At 30.4% G+C, this 15,750-nt stretch overlaps 1 protein-coding gene across 6 annotated transcripts in view; it reads right to left on the bottom strand.

The window, feature by feature from the left end:
* Positions 1–15,750, bottom strand: part of LOC118181010 (putative phospholipid-transporting ATPase IM) — a 487,240-nt gene that overhangs the window by 36,842 nt on the left and 434,648 nt on the right. For all 6 annotated transcript variants that reach the window (XM_085820207.1, XM_085820204.1, XM_085820205.1 and 3 more), the window contains 6 exons: positions 11,904–12,159; positions 5,819–5,981; positions 5,653–5,732; positions 3,637–3,738; positions 3,427–3,546; positions 1,488–1,585 (listed from right to left, as the gene is read on the bottom strand). In XM_085820207.1, the coding sequence (XP_085676333.1) occupies positions 1,488–1,585; positions 3,427–3,546; positions 3,637–3,738; positions 5,653–5,732; positions 5,819–5,981; positions 11,904–12,159 (819 nt within the window). The remainder of the gene's footprint in view (positions 1–1,487; positions 1,586–3,426; positions 3,547–3,636; positions 3,739–5,652; positions 5,733–5,818; positions 5,982–11,903; positions 12,160–15,750) is intronic.

The following is a 15,750-nucleotide window of genomic DNA, read 5'->3' as shown; positions in this document are numbered from 1 at the left end:
CTGTTTGAAACATGCAAAATGCAGTGAAAATATAATCAATAAAATCTGTTTTTAAAGTAAAGGAAAATAATTTTAAAAAATGCTAAAGGATAAAAAAAGCTTTTATCACAAAACTGCAAGAAAGAACAATGAACAATAATGTGTTGAAAGATGAAATAACTTACGATACAATGGGGGGAGAATCAATAAATTAAACTGAATAAGAAAGAATACTAATGAAAAAGGTAAACTAAACTAATATAAGAAAAATTCAATGGGATTTGTTTGATATATAAATATAAGCTGTTACACAATGCTTGGAAACAAACAAAAGCGAACTGCCGATTTATACGAGAAACAAATAGTTAAACATCATTTTCGAGTATAAATTAAAAATGTTATTAGTACATGTAATTCTAAACTAAATTCAGTTTGGAAACAAATAAAAATGGAATAAACTATGAACTGATTATAGGCGTGCATTTGCCGCTAAGGCTTATTTTCATTATGACGCAATGTCAAAAATTAATATTCCAACATACCACAATTATTTAGCTACGAAATCTCATCATAATATGTTTCCCTAATTTAGGGAAAAGAAACAGCAGAAAAGAGAACAAATTCAACAAATTCTTTTATATTATTCCCTAGTCCCTTATCTGAAAATTAATAAAGGCGACCTACAGGAAAAGTTGCAAAAGAGTAGTAGTTTACAATGGCAGCTAAAAGGGGGTGGAAATGCATTTGGATTTCCCGTCTTTTTAAGCGAAACCTTTCCAAACTGCTCCGTCTCTTAAAGATTAAACAAGTGTATACTGCGATATAACATAAATGTTTTCTTTAAAAAAATATGTTTAACCCGCATTTCTACTTTATTTATCAAAGGACACTTTTATTGATTATATATTTAAAACTAAAAACTGTGATCTAAAAGCTTCAAATTCTAATCTGAAACCTTCAAGAAAAGTTTATCATTAAAAAATCTTAAAAAATTAAAAAGTGCAAAACAGGTTTCTGTACCAGCTACATAGCTTATGACATCAGAAGAATCTTTTATTAAATACATAACAGTTGCAAAATGTTCATAAAATTATCAGCTAGTTATTAATTATAAAAATATCAGTAAAAAGGATTAAATTTATATAAACCAGATATATATGAGAGAAACATTTTATGTTTTACAAAGTGGCAACACCTGTCAGATTTGCAGGTGATAATTGCTGCTTTAAGATTATTTCTCATCTTCATCAGTTAATTTACTAGGTGTTCTACAGATTTTATTTTTCTACGATCTAATTAGACATGCTAACTTGCTCTGAGGTGTTAAAAAGATCCAAATACTGTTTTCTTTTAGATAAATAATTTACATTAATTTTTTAATGGATAAATCATTACTCCGAACATGACATTACTGAAATTGTGTATTATTTGTAACTTATTATTGTTGATTTATAATAAAATAATCATATAAAATACTACATTACATGTAAAAGAGAAAGTATACTTACGAAGCTTCATGATATTTTTCATTCCATGTATTAAATACATTCTCATCCAAGTTTTTAGCTGCCAAACACAGAGTTCTCAAGCCTTCCCCTGCAAATTTCTGATAAAAAAAAGGATTAAATTTAAACACATGTAAACATAAGATGCATGCTGACAGAACTTAAATTAAAAAACATGTAAAGAATTAAATGTAAAGGATTAAATTTAACAACATGTAAAGAATGTATAAATATAATAAAATAATTACACATAAAAGAAAAACTAAAATATCTTTCAATGAAGAATTTTATATTGAAAATAAAATTTAATGATCAAAAATATCAATTTAAAAAAAATCAGAACATTTTAAATGCTTCATCGTTAATTAATTTCTCAATTTTTTACAACTAGGATAATGCTTTGAAAGTATGGGAATTTAATAAAATGTGTTTACTGAATACAATAGTAAAATAAATTATGTATTAAGTATGTTAGCTCAACATCTAATAAACCTAATAATGACTGAAGAGCTTTTAATCACAGACTGATTAAAAATTCTATGCGGGTGTTTCAAAAAGGAGTGGATTTTAACTTCCTAGTAAAAAGTTAATTTTTTCAAAACAAAAATACAACACATATCATGTGACAAATGAAAAGGAAAAAATGAAAGTTTATGTTCTAGTTATGTGCAGGACAATTTATATGTGCGAGGGAAAATAAGAAAATTTTTTGTATCAACACATGGTAAATGAATGATTCCCATAAACTGACATATAGCAAAACAAAAGTTGATTTCACTTTAGTGAATGCTTGGCTTGCATTTTGAACTGAATCCAAGATTAACTACCTATGCTCGGTCTTATTCTCTCAGCTCTGAGAAGACAGTAAGAATACATGTGACATATGATGGGGAGGTTCTTAATTCTCTCCAGCTAAAGCTGCATCAAAAACTAATGATTTGGGTGAACTGGGATTCAGCTCTGAAGTGAATGGCTCACTACTCATACTCAATCCAAATTTAATATTCTCTGCACCATGGTAAACAGGCTTTCGTATGCACAAAAATGAGCAGAATGTTAAGAGAATGTCTTCTTTCAAATACTCTATCTTGTGTGCCTTCTGATAGCAAAAGCCATTTAAAGCTGCCTTCTTATAAGATAAAAGCTGAAAGTGAGTTGAAAAGCACTTGCACTCCTCTTATGCATCATTAGAAATGGACAAATAGAGATCTTTGGTTCCACGGCTTTTGGATAATCTTGCCCATCCTTTCTTTTTATGATTCAGTATCCTTAAACTGTTTCCATAACTTGCCCATGATTACGATCATTATATTCAAATCTCTAGCAATCCACACTTGAGACTGCTCTTCTTTCAGGCTCCTAATGACTTTTCCAATCAATCTACACCCAAATGTAGATTCAGATTAATGCAGTTTGCAACGAAGGCTCTAGTGCTTATAGGCTCTAACCTAGGGTATTTCATAGGACAACTTTCTGGAAGTTAGTATAGCATTACAAAGCGCAGAATGCAGATAGAATCCATTTAATCACAGTTTACCCATTTTAACCTGTATGCTTTAAATTTCACCCAATACTGGGGGAATAAACCCATCCTTGTAAATGACCAAGGAGTGTAAGTGAATAAACAATGGAAAATGCCACATGTGCTTTTAACGACTCTTACCCTAAATACTTCACATGCACATGTATGATTGCACAGTCATACATGTGCACGTGAAGATTCATTCTCAAAGACCTGCATTTTTTGTTTGTTTGTTTAGAAGCATGATTTGTCTATTTCATTTAGTACTTTGAGAAAATTGCCAAAATACTCCAAGTTTTTAACACCAGTGTAAATGATTATGAGAATACACTCAGACTTTTAAAGCATTCCAAGAAAGACATTCTAAATTATTTTTTAATGTTTGGAATAAATAAATAAATAAATAAATGTCATACTTACATTTAATTGGTCTATAGTTTTCAATTTTAGATCAGTGGAACTAGGGCTAAGTCTCTCAAATATCACAGAATCAGCACCTTTGGAGTATAATTTGATTTTCCCATTTTTTCTAATTATCACCTATCAAAATGTCATTTTTATTCAATAAATCAAAAAGAAGAAATTCTAAATAAAAAGGTAGTATAAAGAAATAAAAGTAGAATTACTTACAGACATGCGTTTGCGGACGTTATTAAAATCAAAGATGGCTAGAAGGTCATAAGTTTCAATATTTCCCATTACTTCTATTGTTATGCTAGTAGGAGTACGAGACTGTAAAACAAATATTTTAAACTCTGAAAACAAGTTCATCTATATCCACATCTAAATGAAACAAATATAATATGAAAAATGGAAATCTGAGTAATCAAATTTACAAGGGAGTGAAGGGGAGCAACAGCGATCGAGTGCTTACACCTTATTTTTCATATTGATGATTACTTTTCAATTACATATGCTGAAGAAAAAGTATACATTGCAAAGTGAAAAATTAATAGATATTAAGCAGCAAAACATGATTCAGAAGGTAAAAAATAGTTGTATAAAATCAATCCCCCCCAATAAAAACTGACATTGATATTACTTCACTTGAGAAATATCAAAATCACAGTAATTTATTTCAATCTAATTACACAGAAAATAAGACTGTTACCCTTTGATTTGAATATCATATACTGATTGCTAAACATACTGCAAAACACAACAGAATGCTACAGATAAAGTAGCTGGAAATAATCCATTTTTACATTATCTAGGTTATTACGTTTTTCTAAGTATTTACACTTTGCGGATGGATTATTATTAGGATTGGATTATTCTGTTATGGAAAAGCACACAAGGGCTATCTGCCTAAAGGGAGGGATGCCTTCGTGGAGGACTTTCTAAAGGAAACTGGCTCGTATAGACGTTACACATGGGGAAAACCACGAAAACACCCATGCAGCCAGCCCATTCGTGGGATCATTTACACTTTATGAATAATTTATTTTTTCTGTTACTTCCAATAATGCCCTTGCATTACCTTTTTTTTCATTTTGATGAATTTTAAATTTCAGTCATGAAGGGCAAATTCCAAGATTACATAAATGAAGTTGTTATTTTATCTTTAGAAATTAAATTCAACACTTTCCATACTTTGGTTATTAGTTATAGCAGGAACACTTAAGGAATATTTACTCAGGTAGAAATGTCTCCGATGAGGAGTTTGACAGTATCTATATTTTAAACAACACATATGGTGGAACCTATGACCTCTACCCTGATATAGTTAGCCTACCCATGTAGCCAACCAATGTAGCTAGCCTTTGTTTGCTAGAATTTACCAAATCAAAATGGTATAACCAGCCACTAGTGAGCACCAACTGATACAAAATATTACACTTTTGGTCAATTTCTAAGATGTAGATTTGACTCCAATGCAAGACTTGACTGTATGTGAAGTTTCTTCCTCTCTTTTTGAAGGTATAATATCAGTTGCCCGAGATGGACAATGCTCTTTGTGAGCGTTTCTTTCCTTGTGCGAAAGGGCAATGTTCTTGGTGATCAAATAGTTTAATAACTGATGGGTTCAGCCATAATTCCCAATAAATGTTCAATCAGCACATGTTCAGCCAATGGAAATAATCTTTGCTCAGTTTCTATGAACTTATTAAGGATTACCTATACATAAGTACTGATGATAATATCTTTACATACCATTAAGACGGACTCCTTTTTAAAACAAATTGATAGTATGTTTCACAATACATGCTATTAAGTACATATAAAAATATCAAACTACCCTCATAATATACTGACAAAGCAAGGCTTTGAATTTACTACTTTCATAAAACATAATGACAACATACTTTCATGATATAACATGACTTTCATATACTACATAAAAATGATTGCAGGTTTGAATTTACCACTTTCAATGAAACTGTATAATTTTTCTAAAAAGCATATGATGAGTTGCATGACAATAGAGCTATAAAGCATTACACAAGATACATAACACATATCTATTACAGTTAAAAGAAAATCTTTGAAATGAATTAAATAGAGACTAAATCTTAGAATTGAGCCACAGAACAAAGGAATTAAAAGTAATTACAAGATAATCCCAAATCTATGTGAATGAAGTACAAATCTATGCAACTGATTCATTATAATACAGAAAATTTATATATATGTTCAATCAATTACCCTGAAGACAAAGCCAAAATTCCTGGCTGCAGATGTCAAAGCGGCTTCATCAGGTGACTGAGCTTGATATTCTAAACGACCTAAAGTCATAAATAAAAACGGTTAATACATGCTGCCTAGCTCTTAAAAACAATCATATTTTATCAGAACAAGAACGAAAGTTTACCATCTTTTTCATCACACATTACGGTGTGACACAGTGCCAAAATTCGGAAAAATTCATGAACATGTTGGTCCCCATTTCTTACTTGTTCAAGAAGGCTTTTATCATAGAACCTAAAACCAGGCTCATATACAGGATTCAGAGAAAAATCTACAGCTTTTGTATCCTTAAAAAAAAAAGAGAGAACATAAAGCAGTGCATAACACTAGATGCATAAATCCAGTACTTTTACATACATATTTTAAATGCAATAATCTGAATTATTTAAAAAATTATTATTTTAAACAAGAAGATAAACTTTTACTGTTTATTTTAAGCAAATTAAAGTAAAATTAAAAATCTACATTTAATGTAAATTATTTCTTAGTGAAAAATTTTAAAGTGACAAATTGAGAAAGTTATTTTCTTACTGGTAATGCAATTTATAATTGCATAATCTTCATATTAAATTTAAAATATTTCAAAAATTAGCTACCAATTTAAATATGAACATTTTTTATTTGATATCAAATGTTTTAAAATCAAAATCTGCATTAAATTAGAGACTACAGCTTTTAAAAATACACATATATTAATTAAGAAAAAACAAACAAAATTTAGTAAATGAAATATATAATTAAAACTCTTGAATCTTGAAGGCTCATTTTTTCAAACTTGGGTGGGGGACTCTGAATAACAATTCAGTCCCCTTGCAGAATGTTTTTTAATAAAAGCAATGGTGAAGAGGGGATGATTAATTCAGAATTTACAATAGATAATGACTACACATGGACCATTAAAAGTCTTTCTAGAAAACTAGAAAAAAGACAAATTTGCTTATTTTGAGTTCATAAAGGAAATAAACATTGTTTGAAATACCACTGAAATTTCAACTATTCTTTTTTAAATGAATGAATGATATTTAATATAACTGTTCTTTTAAATGAATGATATTTAATATAACTGTTCTTTTAAATGAAAGATATTTAATATAACTGTTCTTTTAAATGAATGATTCTATTAAATTTAGTCTTTCATGAACTGTGAATTAAAAAATTAATGGCTTTTAGAATATATTCAGAAGATTCAAATGACAAAAACAATAAAATGATTCAAATCTTTTAAATTTTTTTTTAAATATGATGCATTTTAATATTTCATCACTAGACAGTGACAACTGATATATTTTACTAAGACACCTATAGATAATTATTCAGAGACCTTACGATGACTTACATAATTCATAAGCTTATTATTACTATAATTATTTTATTTATTGACTTGCATAAAAAAATCCAGAACAAAAAGAAAAATTTCTTAACAGTTCACAATTAAAAATATTATACATGTTCAAATTTGTTTCCTAAGCAAAAAGTATTAATTTTATTTTATTATTATCATATTTAAATATGTCTAAATATATTTAAACATTTTTAAGCAAAAAATTTTAATATAACTAAAAGTTATATTAAAAACAACTGGATTTTTAATATAACTAAAAGTTATATTAAAAATCCAGTTGAAATGATGCATATCTACAACAACAGTTAGGACAACTAGCTGATTTAATATATGCTTTCTTATCCCTTAATTTATTTGCCAAACATTAATAGAAATTCTGTTTCATGTTTGAAGCATTCTGTAAATCATTTAGATGTAATACACATATTAAGTAGATAAACAGATGAATCTATAGAAGCATTACTACTGATTTGGACACAAAATTTTCTTGTTATAAATTAAGATAAATATTTATATGTATTGCTAAACAGATTCACTGATTGGAGCAATCTCCCATTATTTGCTAGCTCTCTGCTCATGGGAAAGGATGTCATTGTATTTCTAAGCAAAACTTTTATTTATATTATGCACAAGAAAAATCTCGAAAATATCAACTATCAGGGATAGAATAGCAGTTACCAGAGTGAATTATCAGTATTGATGGCTTTAGACACCAAACCAATAGTTGATATATATATAGAACTTCGGACTCTTTTCGATTCCGGATTATCAGTTTTTCTGGATTATAGATCATCAGTTTAAATCTGGTAAGATGTCATGCAGAAATTATAAAATTAAAAATATGAAACCATAATTTATGAAATAAACAGCAATTACGATCTAAAGGGTATCAAAATTTACAAAAAAAAAAAAAAAAAAAAAAAAAAGAGCTTAATATTTATTTGTTTTCTTTATTAAACATTTCTTTCAACGCGCGCATGCGCATATCATTACACATAGTCGAAATTAGAAAATTGCAACCAGAAAACTATTTGATGTGTATTTGTGATATTTATAATGATTAGGAAATTGATTTAAATCATATCGGAGTACATCCAGATGAAACACTACATTACTGAATACAAATCTTTAGATTCCGATATGTGTTTTTATAAAGCATTTTATTCATCATTTTTTTAATTAATACACTAACAGAGTGTATCCCATAAGGATCATACAAAGTCTACACAGCAAGATTCTTCAGCCAAAGTACAGTACAAAGTCTTTAATCCGGATGTCCATAATCTGAAATGATCTATAATCCGGACCTCAAAGCTACAAACTTTCTGCACATGCGTAAGCGCATAATACATTTACGCATGCGCATAATACGTTTACGCATGTGCATTTAATGTATAATGGACGTTATAAGCTACGCTAAAATTATCTATTTCAGTTAATGTTGCAGATTGCATTGTTCCTCAATCTTCTAACTGGATCCGGCTTATTATTTTTTGCAGACTGTTAGAGCAATTTCATAAAAAGTAAGCTTGAACTTTCGATTATGTCAAAAAGAGTTTCCAATTCTGGAGCTACCAAAGGATCTACAAAGCGAAAGCTTGTTTCGATGTCCATTAAACAAAAAATGGAATTGCTGCAAAAAATGGATAAAGGCATGAAGAAAGTGACAGAGAGGTGATTTGTTTCTCTGACCATTCCGAAATCTGTTTATCAATTTCTCGCTGCTCTGTGGAAGGGGGAGGTGGACGTCGCAGCACGCAATGAACTGGAAGTTGATTTGTCAGCACTATCCTTATCTTCAGGGCAGATGTTTTTATTTTATTCGGCTTATAATTCCTTATCAAATGTAGTATTTCATCTTGATGTAGTCCGATATGACTTAAATCAATTTCCTCGTCATTATAAATATCACGAATACACATCAAATAGTTTCCTGGTTGCAAGTTTCTAATTTTGACTATGCGTAATGTATGTTTTACGCATGCGCTCGTTGAAAGAAAGGTTTAATAAAGTAAACAAATAAATATTAAGCTTTCTTTTTGTAAATTTTGATACCCTTTAGATCATAATTGCTTCTTATTTCATAACTTACGGTTTCATATTTTTAATTTTATAATTTCTGCATGACATCTTACCAGATTTAAATCGATGATCTATAATCCAGAAAAACTTTTAATCCGGAATCGCCGAAGTCCCTACGAGTCCGGATTAAAGACTTTGTACTGTATATATAAAAAGGGATCCAAAAACAATAATTTTACAATCCATAATTTTGAAAGAAAATGCGGAGAAAAAGTATGAAATCATTTCCAGAGCAGGGAAAAAATTTTTACTGGAAATTGATGATATTTTACGCTTACACTGATATTTTACGCTTACAAAAGGTGCTCAAAGTGATCATAATGCATACTGAAACTTCCTTGTGTGTTCCATGGAATGAGTGATAGAACCTGATCCAGGCAGCCTGGTAATTACAAATTGAATAATTCATCATGAAGATGTACAACTAAGTTTCTTCCTATGATAAGTGTGTACAAATCCATCAGTCTTCTACATAGAAAGATATCTAGAAATGAGAGATCTAGTGAATTTTTGGTGGCTACATAGATTCCACAAAATGTGGATATTCTATATGAGACCAATCTTATACAAAAGAGCTGAAATTTGATCATGCAAATAACACAAACCATGTAATCATGTGTTTCATTATGCAAAAACCACAAACCACATAACACTGATAAGCATGTGTCACTCAGGGAATCAGTGGATTATTCAATTATGGCAAAGCACACGAAGGCTATCTGCCTAAAGGGAGGGATGCCTTCATGGAGGACTTTCTAAGGGAAACTGGCTCGTATACACGTTACGCATGGGGAAAACCACGAAAACGCCCATGCAGCCAGCCCGTTTGCGGGATTCGAACCTCGGACCGAACTACCAGTGTCTTTACCGCTCGCCCGCTTGTGGGCCCACTCAGGGATTCAGTATATTGTTGATAAATGTATGGTATGAATGTCTACAGTGACACTGAGGTAGCAGATATGATCAAATTATATGAGAACCTTGTTATGTTGGTTTATACGTTTACAGATCATCTGATCCAATGTCTCTAGGTGCATCAGGACTGGACTGCGGCCATATGCAACTGTTTGAAATCTTGTTTCATGTGAAATATTCTTCATCCATTCATAGGATATGTTGACTGAAAATATAGCTGACTTCATATGATTGCAGTTGCCATTCACAAAAAATGATACTTTATTGAAATTCATCAGGAGGTAGATCTTGCATGGTTTTGCAGTTCATAACAAATGGGTAAAGCCTCACAAGCCCATAATGTCTTATATGCACAGTATTTTATTCACATTGAACTGACTGCCTCTCAACTCCAGATATACTTCAATCCATCAGAGCATGGCAATTTCCTGTAACAGGATGTTTTGATTTGATTTACGTAATCACGGCAAAGACTTGAGGGCTATCTGCCTAAGGGTAAGTATCCCTTCCTGGAAGACTTTCTAAGATAAACTGGCTTGTATGCATATTACACATGGGGAAAACCATGAAAACGAGCGTGAAAGCCCGTTTGCGGGATTTGAACCTCAGACCAGCGACTTTACCGCTTGTCCACTGGGTGGGCCCCCGTAACAGCATCAGATTACAGCAAGTTCCCCTTCCAACATTATGAAATTTTCTGTCAGAATAACAACTTCCAGTAATTATCAATCTGTCATTTGCCTAATAAATGAGAAAGCTATCAGAAAGAAAGTGATGAAACAATCTCAAATTTTTCACTTTCTAAGCATAAGAATGGGTAAAATAATATTTATTTTATTTTCATCCATAGTAAAATTTTATATTCCTAATACAGTTATTTTCCATGTACAAGATGCAACATCAAATCTTTCCTTTTGCATTTATTTTTGGAAAACTTTGGATCATAAAAGAGTGGTTCTTGGGTCATTTTTATACACTCTGAGTGAAGAATTACTAACTAAAGTTTTTAAGGTCCTAACAAAAATCCTATTGTTTTTATTATAACATGTTTAATATTAAAATACAGATGCAGTTAAGGATTGAAGTATTGTACATAATAATGTGCATAAATGTTTGTTTTCATTAACCTCTTTTTTTCACTTCTGTGGTGATGTGTCACTAACTTTTTTCTTTGTTGCTTGATTCTTCTAACTTAAAACTCATTGCCAATGAATTTACAAAAGCTGTATGGACGACAAAACAAAATCGCAAAAACATTCAGAGTTATAGTGCACTTATAGTTATAATGTTTATTGAATAGTAGCAACAGAAGTACTAACACTCATTGTCTCAAAAGAGGTAAACAAGGGTAGTGTGAACAGTCACGATTCATCGAACTCAAATGAAATAATTCATAACAAATTCAGGCTAAAACAGCATTACATGCATAATAATTTTATAAGTAATTTTATATATATAGTTGTTTATAATTTTGTTAAAAGCTTCACTGGAACTGAATACACATTTCTTTACCTATGAAACTTTTCAGATGTTTCAATGAACTTTACCCTTAAAAGGATCCATCCAGAAGCATTCTATCGCTTCAACATTTAGCATTTTCAAGTAGATAGTCAAGTACTTTTCCTTTTGTCTTTCTGATTTATAATATAAACTGTTGAATTAATACTAAGGAATTTGTTCCTTTTTATGGTATACATTAAATTCAGTGACAATGAAATTACCCTCACAGACTGCAATAAGCATTTTGCAACTTCAAAACAAGGTCAGCGTTTTCCTAAAAAAAATGGGCTATTCATTTATATATCAAATACATAATAAATCAAATATAAGCCTTTAAAAACAAATCATATATAAGTATTTCAACACTTACTTCATCAATTTCTACCGGTTCCCTAGTAATTTCATCTAAGAGTTCCCCATAAACTCTGCCATTGATGGATGCTTTGTTGAAAGTCATAATATTCTGAGTTAAAGTTCCTGTTTTATCAGAAAATATGTATTCTATCTGACCAAGCTCTTCATTCAAGGTTGTAGTTCGGGCACGGGCTGGAGCATCCTTAGGAGCAAAATACATCTTTTCATCCCAATTTATCCAAAGGCTGTGACAAAATCTGATTACTTCAACACTGTAATTCAAGAAAATGTAACAGATATGATGATATATATGTATGGCTCATATACTTAAGATATATGAAAAATATAAATAAATTTATTTCAATATTTTGTAATAAATACTTTATTTGTTGATGCAATTTATCTTCTTGAATAACAAAGAAAATTGATAGTTTTCACCTTAAATAACTCATCATTAAATTTTTCCTTTGAATCCTTTTCACCAAAAGTGTGTAAGAAAAAGAAAAACTGAAACTCATTTCTTAAGTTAGGAGAATTGGAACAAAAGCTAACTAGAATAGCACAGGTTGTTAAATGTTAGCTGTCTTCACAACACATTTTCTTATTTTAATGTTGGTCAATAGTTGAAAGAAATAATTGCTAAGATACAGAAAACTGATGCCTGCTTTGCTAGGCACATCCATTTAAATTATTATTGTTATGAGAGTTTTAACTACTGAAAGGTACTGATTAATGTGTGTAGAAGACTTTGTGATATGAATTCTCTCTGCTTTATAATTCCGTGAGGTACACACGCGAACAAAATTCAATATGTATTTAATTCTAGACGAAGAACATAATGGGGACATAAACCTGTAGAAACCATCAGGCATTTTTATTTTACAGCAGATGTGAAAAATGTGCCCTGCCTTTGCCAGAGTTTGCTTCTAATTGCCAGAAGGAAGTGTTTCGGATACACCGTGAAGGCACGAGGTAAGGATGGAGAAAATACCTTACCATTCTTCCTCTATTTAAAGAATAACTTAAGAGGAGGAGACCCAGTTGCCAAATTCTGGTGGTGATAAATTATTATCCATCACCTTTTTAGTTCAGATGCCGCTGTGAAGGCCACAGAATTTTTTGAAGTTAGAAAAACAAAAATAAATCCATAATGCCCTCACCAGGCTCAGAACTCTGGATCATCCGATAGCCAGCCGTACATGCTTCCAATTACAGCATGAATGCAGAAGATAAAAAGAGAGAAAATACCTTACAAAGTCTCCAGTAATTACAGGAACATATACAGCGACTGAAAAAATTATTACAATATAACCTGAGAACAGTCTTACAAAGTTACAATAAGTGCTGTTTCGGAAATAAAATATGTTCATATTGCTTAAAGCATAGAAAAATTCTAAGAATACAGAATTAAAACTGCATAAAAAACACTTGCTTATTTAAATTAGAAGTGACACAGGAAAACTAGAATAGAAAATACGAAAAATTGTAACAACGCTCAACTGCAGCTGCAGAACACATTCAATAACTTCCATATATCTGGTATCTGGGCATACAGCATCTGGCAGTATAGTTGTCAATATACTAATTACTTATTAAATTAAAAACAGAAAAGCTATCTTCTATAAAAACCAATTTCTTCCACAATAGATTTATCACACTACTGTTTCTACAGTCAAATTATTCACTTTTAAAATTTGATTCCTACACTGCAGTTGTTAAGAAACACCTTCAATCCCAATAATATACATCAAAATAAACCTCTTGAGATTTAATTCTTAAAAATTTAGGTACTTTAATGAGAATTCAATATAAAAACTAATAAGCTATATTAAATTAATGATTACACAACATTTCAGGTACAACCATTTGAATTATAATAAAAGAGATCCAGGTTTTTATGGCTTGCATGAACATAAAATATACTTTTATTTTTAGGAATATGTCCAAGGTTGGTAGGGAAATTAAAATAGGTAAAAAAAAAAAAAACAATTTTTTTTAGAGGAAACTGAAATGCAGTTCATTTTCTTAAAGAAGTTTTAGATGTACAGTATGAAGTGAAATAAAACGTATATGACACACAGAAAAGTTAAAATCTAAATTTTGTATAAAAAAGTGCACGTGGAAGCTAAAATTATGATTCAGCACTTTGTCAGTTGCATTGCAAACATCATCCCTCTATATAATATATAGAAAATTTGCATCCATTTAAGCATTAAAAGTTTAGTCTTAAATTACAAAAGGAAAACTATCAAGGGAAGAATCATTCAATTTCCATATTCAAACACAATGCAATAAGGAAATGCTATTTAGCTGATTGAATTCCATTTTAAGCTTGCAAACTGATAGTAAAATTTTAAATATAAATCATTACACAGTTAACAATGTTGTGGAAGCCAATTTAACATTACTATATTATTGGTTGACACTGACAATGGCTGTTTGCAAAGCAAATGTCTCTACAGAGAAAAACAATGCTTATAGAAAAGCGTGATATGAATACCTGCAGTGAAATCAGTTTAATAGCAGACAAACTGAAAATACCATGCAGCTGTTATTTTCTTTTTTTTCCAGTAAAGATAACATTTGGGATTTTCGTATTAAACCATAAAATGCCTCTCAAGATTATGATAAATATTTTAAAATTCTCTCAAGCAAAATGGAAAATATAACTATCGATGTATAATGAGCACAGACTATAACATAATAAAAGTTCTTACATTAGTCTACAGCAAAACTGTTTGTAGACATAATTTATATGTTGTCTGTGACAACATATAAAATCCACTGTATAATTTCTTATGAAATGAGATAAAAGAATATTAGGCGTCAATTTCTGAACTATCACAAGTAAACCATGGAGGATTCAAGTACTTCGCTTGATGTGACAAATAATGGCTTTGATACAATCTTTCAATAAAATAATGCTACAGTGTACTATCCTGAAATTTGAGTGCTGAAAACTCATCTGAATATTATAGATATATCAAAAAGAGTGAACATTTGATTCTTTTATCACTTGATCTTAATCTAACTGTTAATTTCCTTTCAAGCACCTGAATCTCAATTAATGTTCTATAGTGCAAGCCCTGAAAAATCCATAAGTCCATGTATGATCCGAAGTTACTTCTGCAGATGAAATTTCTTAAACGATTTATTTCTAAAAAGTAATCCTCAAAAGCATACTGACAAAAAATCAGCTATGTTCAATAATCACATTATTAGAAAAATTCCTCATGCACTTTGCATAATACAATCACTTTCACGCCAAAAATCTGCCAAGTTATTAAGACTTAAAATGTTATACATATCAGATTTCTACCTCCACGCCCCCTAAGTTTGATGTAGTTTTACATTTTTCTGATAGTGAATAACGTGGTACTTTCCTAAACAGACCCCCCCCCCCCACACACAGGGATCGTATCCTACACTGTAGCCATACATGAAGAGCCAGATTTATGTATAAGCTACACAAGCTACAGCTTTAACCCAAAAAATTAAAATAGAGTATAAATAGTATTAAAATATATTATAACACACTTATAAAGGGCCTCAAATCTCAAATAGCTTAGGGACTTATCAAGACTAAATCTGGCTCTGCATATATGAGTGCTTTAATATAATGTTATTAAAAAACATTGTATACAGTTTCAGTAATTTATATAAAGAAAGTACAGTGAAAGATGATATAATAAAACTTAAAGGTCTGCAGGAAAACTATTTTCTCTATCATTTTGCTTTTATTACTCCATATAAAATGGCTATGATGGCTATGTCTGCAGAGAAGGTATTTTATGTTTTAGAATTGCGCAAAAGAGAATCTGTTACTATGGGTAAATGCAAATTTCAATCAAACACCAGAAAAT

The sequence above is a fragment of the Stegodyphus dumicola genome, chromosome 7, assembly GCF_044657685.1.
Source record: "Stegodyphus dumicola isolate Sdum_Otavi_A_Nest chromosome 7, ASM4465768v1".
Classification (NCBI taxonomy): Eukaryota; Metazoa; Arthropoda; class Arachnida; order Araneae; family Eresidae; genus Stegodyphus; species Stegodyphus dumicola.
Note: the sequence above shows the minus strand (reverse complement) of the source record. Positions and strands in the feature narration are given on the sequence as shown.